This window comes from Mugil cephalus, chromosome 6, assembly GCF_022458985.1.
Source record: "Mugil cephalus isolate CIBA_MC_2020 chromosome 6, CIBA_Mcephalus_1.1, whole genome shotgun sequence".
Lineage (NCBI taxonomy): Eukaryota > Metazoa > Chordata > Actinopteri > Mugiliformes > Mugilidae > Mugil > Mugil cephalus.
The window spans coordinates 10,422,942-10,438,441 of NC_061775.1; the positions used below are offsets into that span (position 1 = coordinate 10,422,942).

The following is a 15,500-nucleotide window of genomic DNA, read 5'->3' on the forward strand; positions in this document are numbered from 1 at the left end:
GTTAATTATCACACGCAGAAAAAAAAACAGTTCTCCATGTTTTTGTGTTTGTCTAACTTGACAGAGAAGTGGTTCACATGGCCTTCAAAGCATAACTTTGCTGCGACTGCAGTAGTTCAGCCACTCCAGTGCCAAGCTGCTGTTCCTTTTGTGTGAAAGAGGAGTTTGTAGTTTGACCTTTTCAATAGATCACCTCCTGCTCCCTCATCACCTGACTCCATGTATTAGGGATAAAATTTAAAAGGCAGTTCATACTTTGGTTTGGCTTCTTTCATTTTGACCATAGAACTGAATGTCATGAATAGACATCATGTACAAAAATCTTCCATCTAGAGTTATATTATTTCTATGTCATAGCAGTGTAATGCACCATAATATAACATTAATATATTTCTGGAAATATACACTAAAGCTTTTTGCAAATTCAAATTCTGTTGCAGACGCTCGATCACAGTAAAGGAATTCAATAGCGCTGGTCACATTATTTAGAGCATTTCTCACGGTGGCTGAATAGACCCAGAGATTAAACTGTGTTATGAAACTTGTAAATTCTAGTGTCTTGGTAAAAGCCCATAACTATCCACTATGATACTATCCTTACTAATAAAAACTATTTAATTGGTATATGAGATGTTTGCATATAGAATAGGATCACGCACTTTGTATCACTCTGTCTTTGTGTCGCTCAGTCTTTATTACTGTAATAACGTGGATTGCGTCAAATAGCAGGAAGCCTGTGCAGTTGTTATACAGGAATACTAAACATAATGCTGTTGAGCATTGGCATTGTACAGACAAAATTATGTAAGATTAAATAAAGCATCAGCAAATACTAATTTCTAATCCATAGTTGACTTTCAGTTTAACTTTGCTAGCGAGCTCTTCTAAAGTTAAGCTAGTGCATGTTAAGTCGTTCACTTTAAATAAATTTAAATCTCCTTGGTCTAAAAACAAATCAAGACCACAGAAAAGTACATTCTCTTTAATGAACAACACTAGGTTAAATTCACTGCCAGGTTAAGTTCAGTACAGAGAAGGTGAGTGGCAGGAGTGTGTCTGGAGGGGGGTCGGCTTTGTGGTGGGGTGCGCTATCGAAGGAGGGAGAGATGATCCAGCTAATGGGGAGAGAAAAACACAACACGATGTTGTTTGAAACGCGCAAAAAAAATCCCAACTGTTTTTTTAATGTGGATGTTTACTCCAGATATGCATCAGGAACCTGCAGGGCGTCAATGAGGCGTATTCATAAACAACACAACAAGGTGGCTTCCACACATATTATCGTTATTTTGGCAGCTGACACGGCAGCGGTTACAGTAAACAGTGTGTAATCTTAATCTAACATAGATATAGATATAGAATCTGCACTTTTCAATCACTGATGTCGTTTGGTTGAAATTACGAATAAAGCTGTTTCTGATTTACTGTGGAGGTGACTGGATTGTTTTAGTCCTTGAGGAATAGTAACAAAAGAAGCATATGCAAACTTTGTGTTTGGGTGTTGTCTTTGATAAGAAGTCCTTGTTTCATATTGCAGGTTTGGTGTGTGTAACTTCACAAATTATGTTTAATTGATCTGTTGGTCACTTAACATCAGTATCACCAATACCAGTAGAGATTAGAGGGCTTGTCCTGTGGACCTTGTTTGGTGTTTGCCATTTCCACACACCTGACACCACTATCGTCATCCTTAATAGTGGTTATGCAATATATAAAACAATATCACTGACCTCATAGTTTCCTGTAGGTGTGAATATCTTTATCTGGGTCACCTAGATGAGACCCTTAATGTGTCTGGATGAGGTCTGGGGTTATTACCCTTTTCAGTCTGTATTCCTTTTGTTTTAATTGTTCTACGGTATTTTTAGAGCAGTGTTTTATATGGGAGCAAGTATTGCAAGGCCCCGCAGTAAAACATCCACCTGTTGAGTAAAGTCTTTGGAACTGCTGCCCCTTTACTCCCCCATCGTCAGTCCTGTGCCAGTTCTTCATTGGGCCTCTCAAACAAAGAGGGCCAGGCCTCAGAAACCTCCTCCATGGTGACCCACTGTGGCTTCCACCGATGTGATGCTCGTTCTGTAAATACAGAACATTTTTCAGTAATCTGCTTTAAACCACTGTCCTGTCAGCCTCTTTCAGTACATTAGTGTTGACCTCCTGTGTGTTTACTAGTTTCTCTTTCACATGAAAGTAGTAATGGTGAAGCATGAACCAGTAGTAACTCGTCAGAGACGGAGCATGTTGAGACATAATAGCAGAACACCACACTGACACAGGCACTGATTCTTTTGTGTCTCTCTCAAAAAACAAAACAAAAAAAAAAGGACACACTGCTCTGCATTCCAGCAGTATGTGTGTGTTTGCGTTGTTGTTTCGGGTTGTCCTGCCAGGGGAAGTGAGGACGATTGGGAGGGCTTTTTTTTTTTTTTTTTTTTTTTTTTTATAACTGTGACAAGGTGGAGTCAGTGCTGTAATAGTTGTGTAATCCTGCGGGGTGCTCCATTTCTTAAGGACGGCCATGAAGCTCTGGCAAAGTGTGCCTTATTTTATTGCCTCACAATAAAATATGGTAAGCATTTAGCAAGCATTTATATAATAAACTAAATGCTCTGTTCTTTGTGTCAGAAGTGTAGCTGTAGTACTGACCATGTTCTTCTTCTACATATGAATAAACTGTTGGGGAGCAGGTCTAAAAAAAACATTTTAAAGGTGACTCAAATATGATTGAGAAGTACAAGCCTCAACAATTGTTGACTCAATTGCAGGTGTAGCCTTAAGACTTCCTACGAACAAGTTAATTTTTCCATTTTGAATGTTGCCTGTATAGAACAGCAACAGGCCCACATGATGTAACACTGGGGTAGAGATACAACACAACCTTCCCAGTCATCGGAGTCTGGTCTTACCTTGAACCACCCAAGTGTTTTACATATTATTAGCAAAGTCAGCCTGAACTTTTGCATTTAGATTTGAATGAAAACTGAAACATGGCCTCGGGGCCTTTAGTGAGTCATACAATTTTCATTCAATTACTGCCTTTTAACTTGTAAAGTTTCGTAAGCAAGCCTATGTTGTTGTTTTTCTTTTTTTCCCTTCTGATTTGTGGAGACAGTTTTAGAAAGGAACCATAGCTTGGCATGACACATATGAGGGAGGGGCAATTCAGACGCTTGGCCCAGAGATCGGTGCCTTTCTTTGTTTTTTCTTGTTTTGCCTTCGACTGGAAAGTACAGTGTCGGGGTATTCGCTCGTGTGAACCAGTCAACAACCTATTTGGCCCAGAGTGGGAGAGGGAAGAAGGGTGGAGGGGGGTCAAGGACACTGATTGGTTATTAGGAGCTGGCTATGTGACATCATTGGGGGTGCTGGTGAAGCACAGTAAACAAAGAGGGAAATGCTTGAAAGGCTCTCTGTGCTGCCGGACAACATGACCACAACCCAGCGAACACACTTGCTACTACGCCGTCCCTGCCACCTCCCCCCACTTTCGTTTGCAGCGAGAGAGAACGCGAGAAATGGCATGTATCATCTCCACCGCATGCATTCACACACACACACGGCGAACATGGCGCAAACAGACATCTGACACTGGTTTACATTTTATTTGAATTAATATTCATTCATTGTACGATTTAAGTGAAAGTAACATAAAAAAATAAAAACTATGGTTACATGGTAACATGCAGCACATCTGTTGGTCCTGTGCAGCTCGGTCATGACGTTACTCACATTGCTTGAGTTAGCATTTAGATTAATAATTGATATGTATGATTATGTTGTTAGCTCTGTGTAATTTGTCACATCTAAGAACAAATCAATTCTGTAATTCCATAATGATTGATGTGATGCATCAAGTACCTGTTAAATGATCAACTTATTTATTTTCACCATGCTTTGATTAGCTTATCTCTGCATCGCAAACATGTTTTGCCGTTCTTGGTGAATGCAAATGTTAGTACAAGGAGCGCATTTAATCCAGCGACGTACTACCTAGCATTGTTCCAAAATTAGAAAAGTTGTCTTCACTTTTCAATCACTGATGTCGTTTGGTTGAAATTGCGAATAAAGCTGTTTCTGATTCACTAAGGAGGTGACTGGATTGTTTTAGTTCTTGAGGAATAGTTTGCATATTAACAAAAGAAGCATATGCAAACTTTGTGTTTGGGTGTTGTCTTTGATAAGAAGTCCTTGTTTCATATTGCAGGTTTGGTGTGTGTAACTTCACAAATTATATTTTATTGATCTGTTGGTCACTTAACATCAGTATCACCAATACCAACAGAGATTAGAGGTCTTGTGTCCTAAAGTTCTGGCTACCTGAGTCAGTTTGGACTATTTGAGTTTGAATACCTGTCTAGTCTTTAAGGGCTTTGCTTCTTCATCAGTGGACAAGTCCAGTATGTCATCACTTGAGCGTACTTTGCATACCGCCATTTCAACAAAAGCCTCATATGCCATGTATGAGTGTTGCTTTTTACTGCGCCACTGCTCCTCGGCGGTATTCAGACTATTCAGAATGCATGGGTGTTTCTGTGACAACCAGGAAGAAACAGAACAAGGCCTTTCCTGGGAGGGAATGAGGTAAAGGGTCAGTTTACTATTGGCTGTCCACTTGGCTGGACTCAGACCATTGAGCACTAGACTGGAAATTGTGTCCCGGCTGTAGCATAAATCTCAAGAACACCACTGAATACTATGAAACAATGTGCCTTTTGAATAGAAAGCAACTTGGCCGTCTAAACCTGCGCCGAGAAAAGTGTTTCATGAGGGTTAAAGTGTTCTCCAGTTTATCATTTTATTGTTTCGTGGCAAATCTTATGGATCTTGTACTTTAATAACAGATTTGGATTTAGTATGTACTGTACATGGCCGACCGGGCTCTGGCTGCTCATCCATCCCTGTAGGCACCCAAACCAAAACTATTAAAATTTGCTTATTCTATTTGAATAGGAGGGCCGAGTAATCTATGCCACATGTAAATGTGCAGAGAGCTCTCAGTTTTCCTAGTGACCAAAGATAAATATGTTGCTAGATACTGCAGAGGGAGCCCTGTGGAGATTCAGCGTTGCAGTGTTTTGCTTTCTTCATAACTAAACGTTTCCAAATGTGATCTGTCATTGTAGAAGCATTTGTAACGCGTTCGCCGTCATGTCCGCCTCTTCTTTCTCAGCAGATAAACAGCTGGGTTCTCCATAGCTGTGATGGTCTGAGCTACCTGTTGCTGGCAGTGTGCTCTTCAAACTAGATATGCCTTTTAGAAAAGCCTTTCTTTTAATCTCAGTAGTAGTAGTAGTAGTAGTAGTAAATATCAGGAATATATTGAATGTTCCTTTCAATAAACCTGAACAAATGAAATTGAAAGTTATGTACTTGATAGGTGTGATGCATTTGACACCAGAAAGTAATAAATCTGCTGTATGTATTATAGCGTAGATTAGATAGCATAGATAGGTTAGTATAGCATGGTGTTGTATAGTAGCCTGATAGATTAGTTTTTGTGGGTTTAATGATGACTCTCATTTAAAGAAACAGTTTTTCAGAGATAGACTTTTGAATGGAAAGATTTATTTGTTTGAGGTTGGCTGTGCTGTTAACCACTAGCCTTGCTTTGTTCAAAGAGTAAAGCTCAAAGCTAGTCTGAATAGTGCAACCACAGCTCAGGATCTAGATAACATTCATTTCTACGCCATCCAGACGTTAATTTGTAGTGCGTGACTTGTTTTCCCATTGTTTCCTTTTTTCTAGTATATGCATCATGATAAGAGTAGCTAACTTTCTCCTGGCTAAAGCTTTACATTTGCCGTACTGTGTTTTCAACCATCACATCTCACATATCAGCATAAAAAATTCTCATTTCCCAAAACGATGAACTATTACAAAAAATATTTCCCTACAATGGTTAAGGCTTTAAATCTCCCATTTTTACCACAACTTTGCAATAAGCCAAAAATGTAGCTAGGCGGTGAAATCTTTCAGACTAACGGCGAAGAAAGAGCCGCTTATGTAATATTTACTTTTCTAAATTTAGTCCCAAGTCGTAAAAACAAATTATGATGTTAACGACATAGCTCGAATAGGAGTTATGATTATTATCCTTATGTTTGCTTTTTTCCGGGTGATTTGAGACGAACATGAACGGTATTTGTTTAAAAAATAGCTTCTAATTGCGTTCCAGGAATCAAATGAAAGTTGTGTGTTTGCTGCAGTCAGCACAGCAGCGCCTCTCTTCTGCGCACTCATCAATTCTGTCATTTTGCCTCTTTAGGAAACGTCTGGTCTCCTGTTTAGATTAGAACTTGCGCATGACCTTGCATACTTCGCTTGAGTGTTGTTCTCATTGCGACTCTGCTTTCACTCCCACTGTATTATTTCCTAACCTTTGCCCTCTGCCCTCCCTGCAGCTTCTGCACCAGTCAGCAGCAGCGTGAGTAGACGCCGTGCCCCCTCCTCGGTGACTCCCCTCTCGTGGGAGAAACACAACATCGCCGCCATGTCGAGCATCACCATCGACCCCGAGCTCAAGCCCGGGGAGTTCGTCATCAAGAGTCTGTTTGCCGAGTTTGCCGTGCTGGCTGAGAAGAAGATAGAAATGGTGATGGCTGAACCGCTGGTGAGTCCAGTCGCAGGGGGGGCGAGGGCCGATGTCTGGAAACACAGGAAATGAAATTCAATACGCGGCACGTGACGTGGCACACGCTGTTGTGATAACCTCCTCTCTTTTGCAACCAACTGCCGTGTCTTTAGCCGCCTCAGGAATAACTGAGAGACGTTTTGAGGAAATTGGCAGGAGAGGCGCGTCGTATTTTTGTAGATGAGCTCCATATGTGATAAAACGGTTTAACAGATTTATTCCCTTTAGTCCTTCACACTATAACCTGAGTGTCAGAAGACCATGCGCAGCACAGAGACTTCAACGTTTTTCCCCTTGCTTCAAGCCTGACATTTGACTGACGGTCGCCTACTGTTGTGCAAATATCAAGAGTGTCTCTGCTGGGTTTATTACGCACTTATTCCTCTTTCATTCTCTCCCATTCTAACAGGAGAAACCGCTGTCCCGATCCCTCCAGAGAGGGGAAGATGCACAATTTGACCAGGTCAGTCCAACCACAGGAATGATTAAATCACGCACAGGTGTACGAATGTCTCTCCTGGCCGACGACAGTCTCCTCCACCTCCTCTGAATACGTACGCAGCATTTGAATCCCCAGCCCCCCCCCCCCCCCCCCCCCCCCCATCACTTCCCCCGACTCAATGGCTCGTCTGTCCCTCATCTGTAGCTGGTGCAGGGCTCTATACAATGGGCCGGCCCGCTGCAGAATGCTTTGTTCAGCACAACACAAAGCCAACGAGGATGTGGTGGTATAGATCCAGCTGTCCCCATTGTGAGTGAGGGAGGGAAAATGGGTATGGAGAGCGCAAAAGTGAGGGCGTAGAATCGCTGTGTCATCCTCGGCAGTAAATCAGCATTGGGTAGTGGAGTGTATCTGCCTGGCGCCATAAGGGCAGAAGGAGCAATTGCATAACTCTGCTGCCCAGCATCCATCATCCACCTCCCTCATCGCACCGGCCCTTAAACACACAAACACGCACGGACACCTAAATCGTTTATGCATACCGACCACCTCCTCTCATGTTTTATGTATCGCCTAAAACTTGGCTAACGCTCGCTAAAGTACTGAGTTCTTCTCTCCTGTACGTACTTTCTCATAAAAATAGCCGGTTACCGCATGCACGCAGTACGCGTCTCCTCTGGCAGCGGGTTTGTTAAGCAGAATCAAGGCACAATCTGACATTACCGTTGATGCAAGCAAAGTGCTGATGGGGTGTTTGGTGGGCATTCTACTACTGCTGTGGTCTCACACCTGGCCGACACAGCGGCATGTGTGCTGTGGAGCTGTTAAGTCATTTATCGGCCCTGTGATGTGGTCAGCGTTTCATCAAATGCCATGTTTTGAAACTTCCATCTGTTGCTACAGTGGCAGTCCCTGGTTGAGAAGAGGCTTGTTCTGCGTCCTCGTTACACACCACTCGTTAGCTGATGAGTTTTCAGTCCTAAACAGCTACAGTAATTTTATCTTTGTGTTAAGCATGTTAATCTTTTTAAAGCTACAGTGTAGAACTTTTGTCTTCCTCTTCTGGTTGTGAGATTCTAAAATCTACAGTCCCTCAGTCACTCCTCTTCTTTCTGGGTTCTTCAACAAGGAAAATGCACACCTCTGATAATCCATGTTTGTCACTGCACTTGATCAGTTTAATTTTCAGACTGTAATCTTCCTGAGAAAACCATATTCCTTTTTATCTCAAGCCCCAGAAACATTTCTTGAATGACTGATAAGTTCAGTTTCCAGTGACGGTGAATTCATAGAACCGTAGTTACATTTGTAACTTCACCAACTCCACCATAACCACTGTTGCTGTAGTTTTCTCTGTCTATAGTGCGACTGTTCCTCCTGACTTTAGCCCAACCAGTCGCTGCTTTCTGACATGAAACCCATCTCAATTTGGGAATGACACTGCTCATAATATCAACATCGTGTGAATTCATTTGGAGGTGGACTTGAATGTAGCAGACGTACGCCTTTAAGTGAAAGCTATAATTTGAATATTACTAATGAACATTTTGTGTAGTTTAACTTGTAATAAGCAGGTATTTAACGGCATGGTTGTTGTTTTTGCAGTTAATAAGCTCTATGAGCTCAATAGCAGAACACTGTTTGCCCTCCCTACTGCGCACATTGTTTGACTGGTACCGGCGGCAGAGTGGCACTGAAGACGAGTCCTACGAGTACAGGCCTCGCTCTAGTACTAAGTCCAAAGGGTAAGGTTCTCAGCTTTGTCTCCTTCCATTCGATGGTCCTCTTCATTTTAAATGTTTTTTTTTTTTGTCTCCTTAAGACTGGACCTTGCTCAAGCTGCACTCGTTCACAATAAGTTTCTTTCCTTCTTTGTAGGGATGAACAGCACCGGGATAAAGATTACCTCCTGGAACGGCGAGACTTAGCCATAGATTTCATTTTTTGTTTAGTTTCAGTGGAGGTTCTAAAGCAGGTGAGTGGCCCGTCTTTATTCTCGCTGCTTCTGTATAAGGAAATGTCAGTTGTGATTCTGAATGTTGACGTATGGGAAACGCAGTGTACATTCATTCTTGGCCTGATGTTGATATTATCTTGGCTATTATTTATCTCGCAAGTGGATGTTAATGTGATTATTTAAACAGTAACATACCGCATTTAATATGTTTTCCGCTTCAGTTCTTCTGAAAGAGGAACTGGTGATTTAAGTCTTATTTTTTGATACGATTGGCTTATTTTTCGTAGCGTTATCTGTTATACATCATCGACAAGTACTTGCTACACTCCACTTTCCCTTTGCTGTTGCCAGGAAGATAAAGACTTCTCACTATAGATGATTCCTTTAGCAAAAGTTACGTCCGTAAATTGTTGAAGTCTTTGCCCACCAGTTCTACCAGTCATTCAGCGCATCAAATATTCAGCCCGGCGTTCACCACTGATATCAGATTGTGGGTTTTCGACCACAGAGTAAATAAATGCGGTGGCAGCGTACCAGCTCCCGGCTGAGTGTTTCTAAAGTAGACTGTCCAAATCCCACATTCTGAACTAAAAAGCCAATCCCTGGAGAGCGGAGCTGAGTTGTCCTTGGCTTTGCTCCTGTAGGGAGGGTAATGAATGGTAGCAAAGATAAAGAATGAGAACCATCAATGCCTCTAATAAGACTAATGATTCCTTGTTTACGTCACAGATTCCTCTTCATCCGGTGCCAGATGTTTTAGTACATGAAGTTCTAAACCTGGCATTCAAGCACTTTAAACACAAAGAGGGGTAAGTGAGCACCAACACACAACGCAGAAAAAATATCTGAATTAAAGTGGTGATGATTATACTCTCTGCTGTGGCATTCTTGCTTGTGGGTTTGGCTTTGCAGTAGAGAGTCAGTCACTTATTTATGTCTGTTTGAATAGACTGGCCTTGTGGTCATCGTGTCGAATCTATATTTCATTTATAGACATTGTTGCCTCTTGTTGAGCAACACGAGTCAACCTTAAGTGTGCGCACCTGTGAAGTTTTGATGTATGGTAAGCGCTTGTTTAAGACTCTGTGATATATGAATATGTTCTTTACTAATTCACAGTTACTGTGGCCCCAACACTGGCAATGTGCACATCATCGCAGACTTGTACGCTGAGGTCATAGGGGTTCTTACGCAGTCAAAGTGAGTGCCTTTCCACGTTAACAGCTGCTGAATTATTTGCAGCCCATCACACTTTCAGTCGCCTCGTAACGACCCGCGGAGACGAACGTATATATTTCCGTGTGCTCAGGTTTCAGGCGGTGAGGAAGAAGTTCATCACGGAGCTGAAGGAGCTCAGGCAAAAAGAGCAGAGCCCCTACATAGTCCAGAGCATCATCAGCCTCATCATGGGCATGAAGTTCTTTCGGGTCAAAATGTATCCAGTGGAGGACTTTGAGGCTTCTTTTCAGTTCATGCAGGTAAATCATACGTCGGACTCGGCAGCTTTCCGCGGCCGCGGCTCATAAAGCTACATGAGTGACGAGCAAAGGTGAAGTTTGCCGAGGAGAGAGTGGATGTTTCAGACGTTGCTAGGAGCTGTGAATGGAGCCGCGGCCTTTTCATTAATCTTTACACAGTGGTTTAGAAAAGATCAGCTGGCCTTCTCTCTGAGCGTCGCCTTCACTTTTTAATGTGTTAATGGAACATGCAATGGCTCACATTTTGTATTGATACTTCACACAAAATACGTTACAATTATATTTTTCTTCCACATAATACTGCTACCCCAAATAATAAATATATATGTGTGTATTCTGCTGAATCAAAGTGAAAAACGGATGAATGAATGAATGAATGAATAGGTGCTGCAGGAATGGGGATTAAAATCCTGATTAAACCTGTTTGTGATCTCTGGTCATTCTGCCCATGTGTATATATAGTATCCATGCCCTATATTCTATTTACATGTGTGCCTTTGCTGTCCTTTCGTAGGAGTGTGCCCAGTATTTCCTGGAAGTCAAAGATAAAGACATAAAGCACGCTCTAGCGGGCCTTTTCGTCGAGATCCTCATCCCCGTCGCAGCCGTGAGTGACATTTACAACAATTTCCACTGTTCTACGTTCCATATTTGTGAAAGTGTGGATGACGTTTTGTCACTTGACACCCTGAGTGACGTTCCGCTTTATCTTCAGGCGGTGAAAAATGAAGTCAATGTGCCGTGCCTAAAAACCTTCGTGGAGATGCTCTACCAGACGACATTTGACCTTAGTTCCAGAAAGAAGCACTCATTGGTGAGAAATCTACCAGCTTAGTTTGTTTCTGTCCAGCCCCGTCACTGTTTACCCTTCATTTTTAACGCCGTCTTCCGTCTCGCTTTCTTTCTGTGTCATTTGCCCTGTGTTATGTCATCAACACAGTTGACCTCAACTTCATGTGTCACACCAACAAACAGAAATAGATCTTAAACAGTTCTGCAGCTCAGGCCTCCACTCGTGACGCTCTTGTTGCCCTCTGCCTTTCCACGGCGTACAAGATTTTGCACGTAGCGATTTTGTTATCAGATGCTAATTTACAGAAAGTGCGTACGAAACCTCAGACCTAGTTAGCGAAACCACTCATCACTGTGCTCTTTTTGATGTCGACGCTGTCTCTCTTCTCCTAGGCCCTGTATCCCCTGGTGACGTGTCTGCTGTGCGTCAGTCAAAAGCAGTTCTTTCTCAACAACTGGCACATCTTCCTCCAGAATTGCCTCTCACACCTGAAGGTACCGCCAGCCGCAGCGTTTACTCTCGACCCATTTAAGAGAGGTTGTGCCCCGTAGCTCTAAAGAGAGGCACACTGACTGTATTCTTCGAGCGAAGGTATTTTTAGGGATCCGTACTTGACCTGACAAAGCTTAATTCAGTTTTATGAGAGAGTCTTATGACTCGTTATGAAACCTAACATGAAATTGTGGTGTTCTTATTGGAAGTATAAAGTCACCATGGAACAAGCAAACTTTACATTTTCCTCATGAAAATGAAGATGATTAATTATTAATTATTTGCATGATGACGTGTTTAAACCCCTGACTGAGGAATGGTTGTGAAGGGTGTGCTCTGTGGCTCTGATTGAAAATCATGATGTTCTCCCTCCTCCCCCTCCACTACCAACAGATCTGGACAGGAATAGCACTTGATTTTATAAGACAACAATAGAGCCATTGTGTGGATGATCCATGTTCAAAATGAACAAAATGCAAACATGTTATAAAAGATCATCAGGCCTCACTGATATTTACTAGCACAGCAGCTAATTATAGATATGCTAATTTAATCACTCTATGTTCTATTTTTAAACTCATAAATACGCTTCAGTATAATACTATCAAGTGCTGTTTTCACTCAGGTCTGTCGATGACTCCTTGTGAATCAATTACAAACAGATCAAAGCTGTTTTCCTTCCATTCCTGACCGTTCAGCCCCAGAGGCTGATTGACCAAATCACCGACCGACTTACCGACCCACCCACCCAATGACTCTCTTTTCCGTCCTGCGTTGATTACCCTTGGTGAAGACTGTTTGATCTTGTGGTGGATACATTTCCGTTTGCGTCTTTGTGGTGGTGATTTCCGATCGTTCTGAATGGCCGTCTGTCTTTTCCGTGATTTCATTCCAGCCTTTCTCTTCCACCAATAGTGGTTGTGTTAGATTCCCTCCATTCGAAAGTATGCAATCAGTCAGTTTTTCTCCCGAGCGTTGACGCTGATTCTTTGATTGAGATCATTTCGCGGGTTTGAGTGATGACCTCGATTTGTAACGATGATTTAATCGATTTCTGGCTTTTTGTCCGACCTGTGATTTTAACCTTGTGGCTGCTCTCTAGTATTGCAAATAAATGGGCTCTGCATCATTATGCTGAACAACTGTATCATTTGAATACCCAGCGAATTAAAGTCAGGATGGAGACGTAGTTAAGTAAATGGAAACAGTTTATGGACTGTCTTTGAGGAAAAAAAAAAATTGGCAAGAAGGAAAGTTGAGAACTCATTATGTGATTTAACTGACCTGTTTTCATCTATGAACTACATGAATACGAACTGAGATCAGAAACAAAGTCTTGCTATTGCTAATTTTGGAAGTTTGGCCGAAATTTGATCAGATCTGGTAAAAGTATTCACAGTCAAACAGATCTTTATTTATGCCCCAGTAGTAAAGCCCTGTTTTGAATCATGATCACCACATGGTTAAAATACGGCGGTTTGAGTGCGGTCGCCATGGATTTGAATGGACAGCTGAGCTGGATGTCGCTGCTTATCCGCTTTGTAGATGAACCAATTTGTGTGTTTGTGTATTTCATCTTTCCCTTTTGTTGCCCTTATATCCCTTTCTGTGTGTGTCTTTTGTCTGTCTCACCGTCTGTTTTCCAAACCACAGCACACTTAATTAATTACCTTAATTTTACTTTGGTGCATTTAATTTCTGATCACCATGTTAAAATGTGTAGTGACATGCAGCTTAAATCAACAAGTGGCATGTCGATCAGTTCATTGTGTTTCACTTCAGTTGGTGCTGATAGGATCACACTGACAAGAGTCACCGTAGTTTAAACTGCTCTTGTGTCTCAGTTCACACTGTTTTTCTTTTGCCTATAACTTGCATGTGTCCCTCCCCAACCCCTGCATTCTTTGTCTCCTGTCATTTGATCTTTTTCTCACGTTGACTCGCTCCAGATGCCGTCTAACAACAGCATCCGAAAGCAGATTGAGACACTGCAGGTGAGTTATCTGGTGTCAGCGACTAGCGCAGCGCTCCCTTCCTTTTAAAGGTCTATGTCCCGCTCAGGATGTAGGGTAGTTCAGTTCCACTTGCTTGGCTAAAGTGAGCTGTTCGTTGTTGTGACATTGAGGTGTTTCTCAGTGGAAATAGTGAGGAAGATCACGTTTACTGCTTGGAACTGCAAAAGGTGATGTTGCCGTAGGCTTTGTGGTTGGAGCTGGTTTGTGGTTATTAGCAGTGCTGCTGATGGAGCCGATGCTAGAATGATGCACGTCATATCATTTTTTTGCCACCTCTGACCACTGACGATGGTAAATGTGGTCGTTTATATATATATTTATATACTGTTTTTTGTGATAAGTACGTCTTTATCCATACAATTGATCATTGAGTTTGTATGAAAGTAAAAACATTTTTAGGACTAAACTAAATCTAGTGGAATAAAAGTATTTGAAAATGATCTCTAATTGGTATTTGAGTAAATGTAATTGGTTACTTATTTATCTCAGGGAATTCACAATGTACAGGATTATTAGTCAGCTGATTGATACTTGGTAAATGATTGCTTAAAATACATCTATTATAGTGTCTGTGATCCATTTTCAGCTGTTGGCATCAACTGTTGTTGCAAAAATACTAATGCATTATTATTTTTGCAGCAGCTTTCTGTAGTATTTGGTGTTTAGTAGCAGTGCTACATTTTGTTTGTCAGTTGGAGCCCCTCAGGTTTTTGGTGCATTTATCTTCACACTCAAGAACAGTAATCTTATATCTGATATATTAAAGAGAGTAAAACTGTGCTTAGTTCTTTATAAGTGAACTTTGAGTACTTTGAGAAACGTCATTATTATTCATTCACCCTTTTATTTACTGGGACTTTCTGCCTCTCCTGACCTCTTTGACAGACTACATGTCACTGCTCATCTTGACGACCACTTCAATAACTTGAAAAGTACTTACGTGAGACTGATTTAACCTAATAGTTAGCTTACTCACCATGGTGGAGGCTGCATAAATAGCAGGGTTACGCGCCTGTAAATGCTGTATTCTTCCCACCTAATTTGTCGGTAGGACCTGTGGCAGCTTCATCCGGTCCAGAGATTGGGACGCACATATTGAAAGAGCCAGTCCGTACGAAGAGACTGTGTATTTTGAATGACCGATATTCAAATAATATCTTATCATATCAAATAAAATTCTAGTCCTATTAAAGTGAAAAAGCCACATCTTTCATCATAGTTTTCATCATCAGACTTTAGTTTCAGCTCCTCAGTGACTTGGAGAAAAAAAAATGGTTATTGACAAATATTTTTCACCATCCTCTTCGTTACCGAAATGAACAAAACTACATGTGTGTAATGTGTAGGAACAATGAAAAAAAGACTGATGGGCTGTAAACTAGAACAAAGTGTTGGTTTACCTGAATCACAAAAACACCTCAAACATATCTGACAGCTGCTCCTCTTATTTTAAAGGACGGACATTTGTTTTGATGTTTAGTTTATTTGAAGAATGGTCAAAAGCTATAAAGCCACAGACACTACACAGAGTAGTAGAGACATATAGCCCATAAGCACCTAATGAAGTCTGGACAAACGGCAAAACTCCATCAAGCCATCACATGGAAAATCACTCACACCAGGACAACTACACAGGCAGAGACTATGGCCGCTTTCACCATGACCCTGATATACTGGTAATTCGGTTTGGTA

General features: G+C 41.6%; 1 protein-coding gene across 22 annotated transcripts in view; it reads left to right on the forward strand.

The window, feature by feature from the left end:
- The window catches only part of fryl (furry homolog, like), a 60,818-nt gene that overhangs the window by 17,512 nt on the left and 27,806 nt on the right, over positions 1–15,500 (forward strand). For 17 of the 22 annotated variants that reach the window (XM_047587181.1, XM_047587183.1, XM_047587182.1 and 14 more), the window contains 11 exons: positions 6,402–6,610; positions 7,041–7,094; positions 8,679–8,818; positions 8,952–9,048; positions 9,760–9,839; positions 10,150–10,230; positions 10,340–10,508; positions 11,023–11,115; positions 11,224–11,322; positions 11,694–11,795; positions 13,743–13,787. In XM_047587181.1, coding sequence (XP_047443137.1) covers positions 6,491–6,610; positions 7,041–7,094; positions 8,679–8,818; positions 8,952–9,048; positions 9,760–9,839; positions 10,150–10,230; positions 10,340–10,508; positions 11,023–11,115; positions 11,224–11,322; positions 11,694–11,795; positions 13,743–13,787 — 1,080 coding nt within the window. In that variant the 5' untranslated portion in view covers positions 6,402–6,490. The remainder of the gene's footprint in view (positions 1–6,401; positions 6,611–7,040; positions 7,095–8,678; positions 8,819–8,951; positions 9,049–9,759; positions 9,840–10,149; positions 10,231–10,339; positions 10,509–11,022; positions 11,116–11,223; positions 11,323–11,693; positions 11,796–13,742; positions 13,788–15,500) is intronic. The other 5 variants (XM_047587171.1, XM_047587169.1, XM_047587175.1 and 2 more) reach the window with 1 other exon arrangement.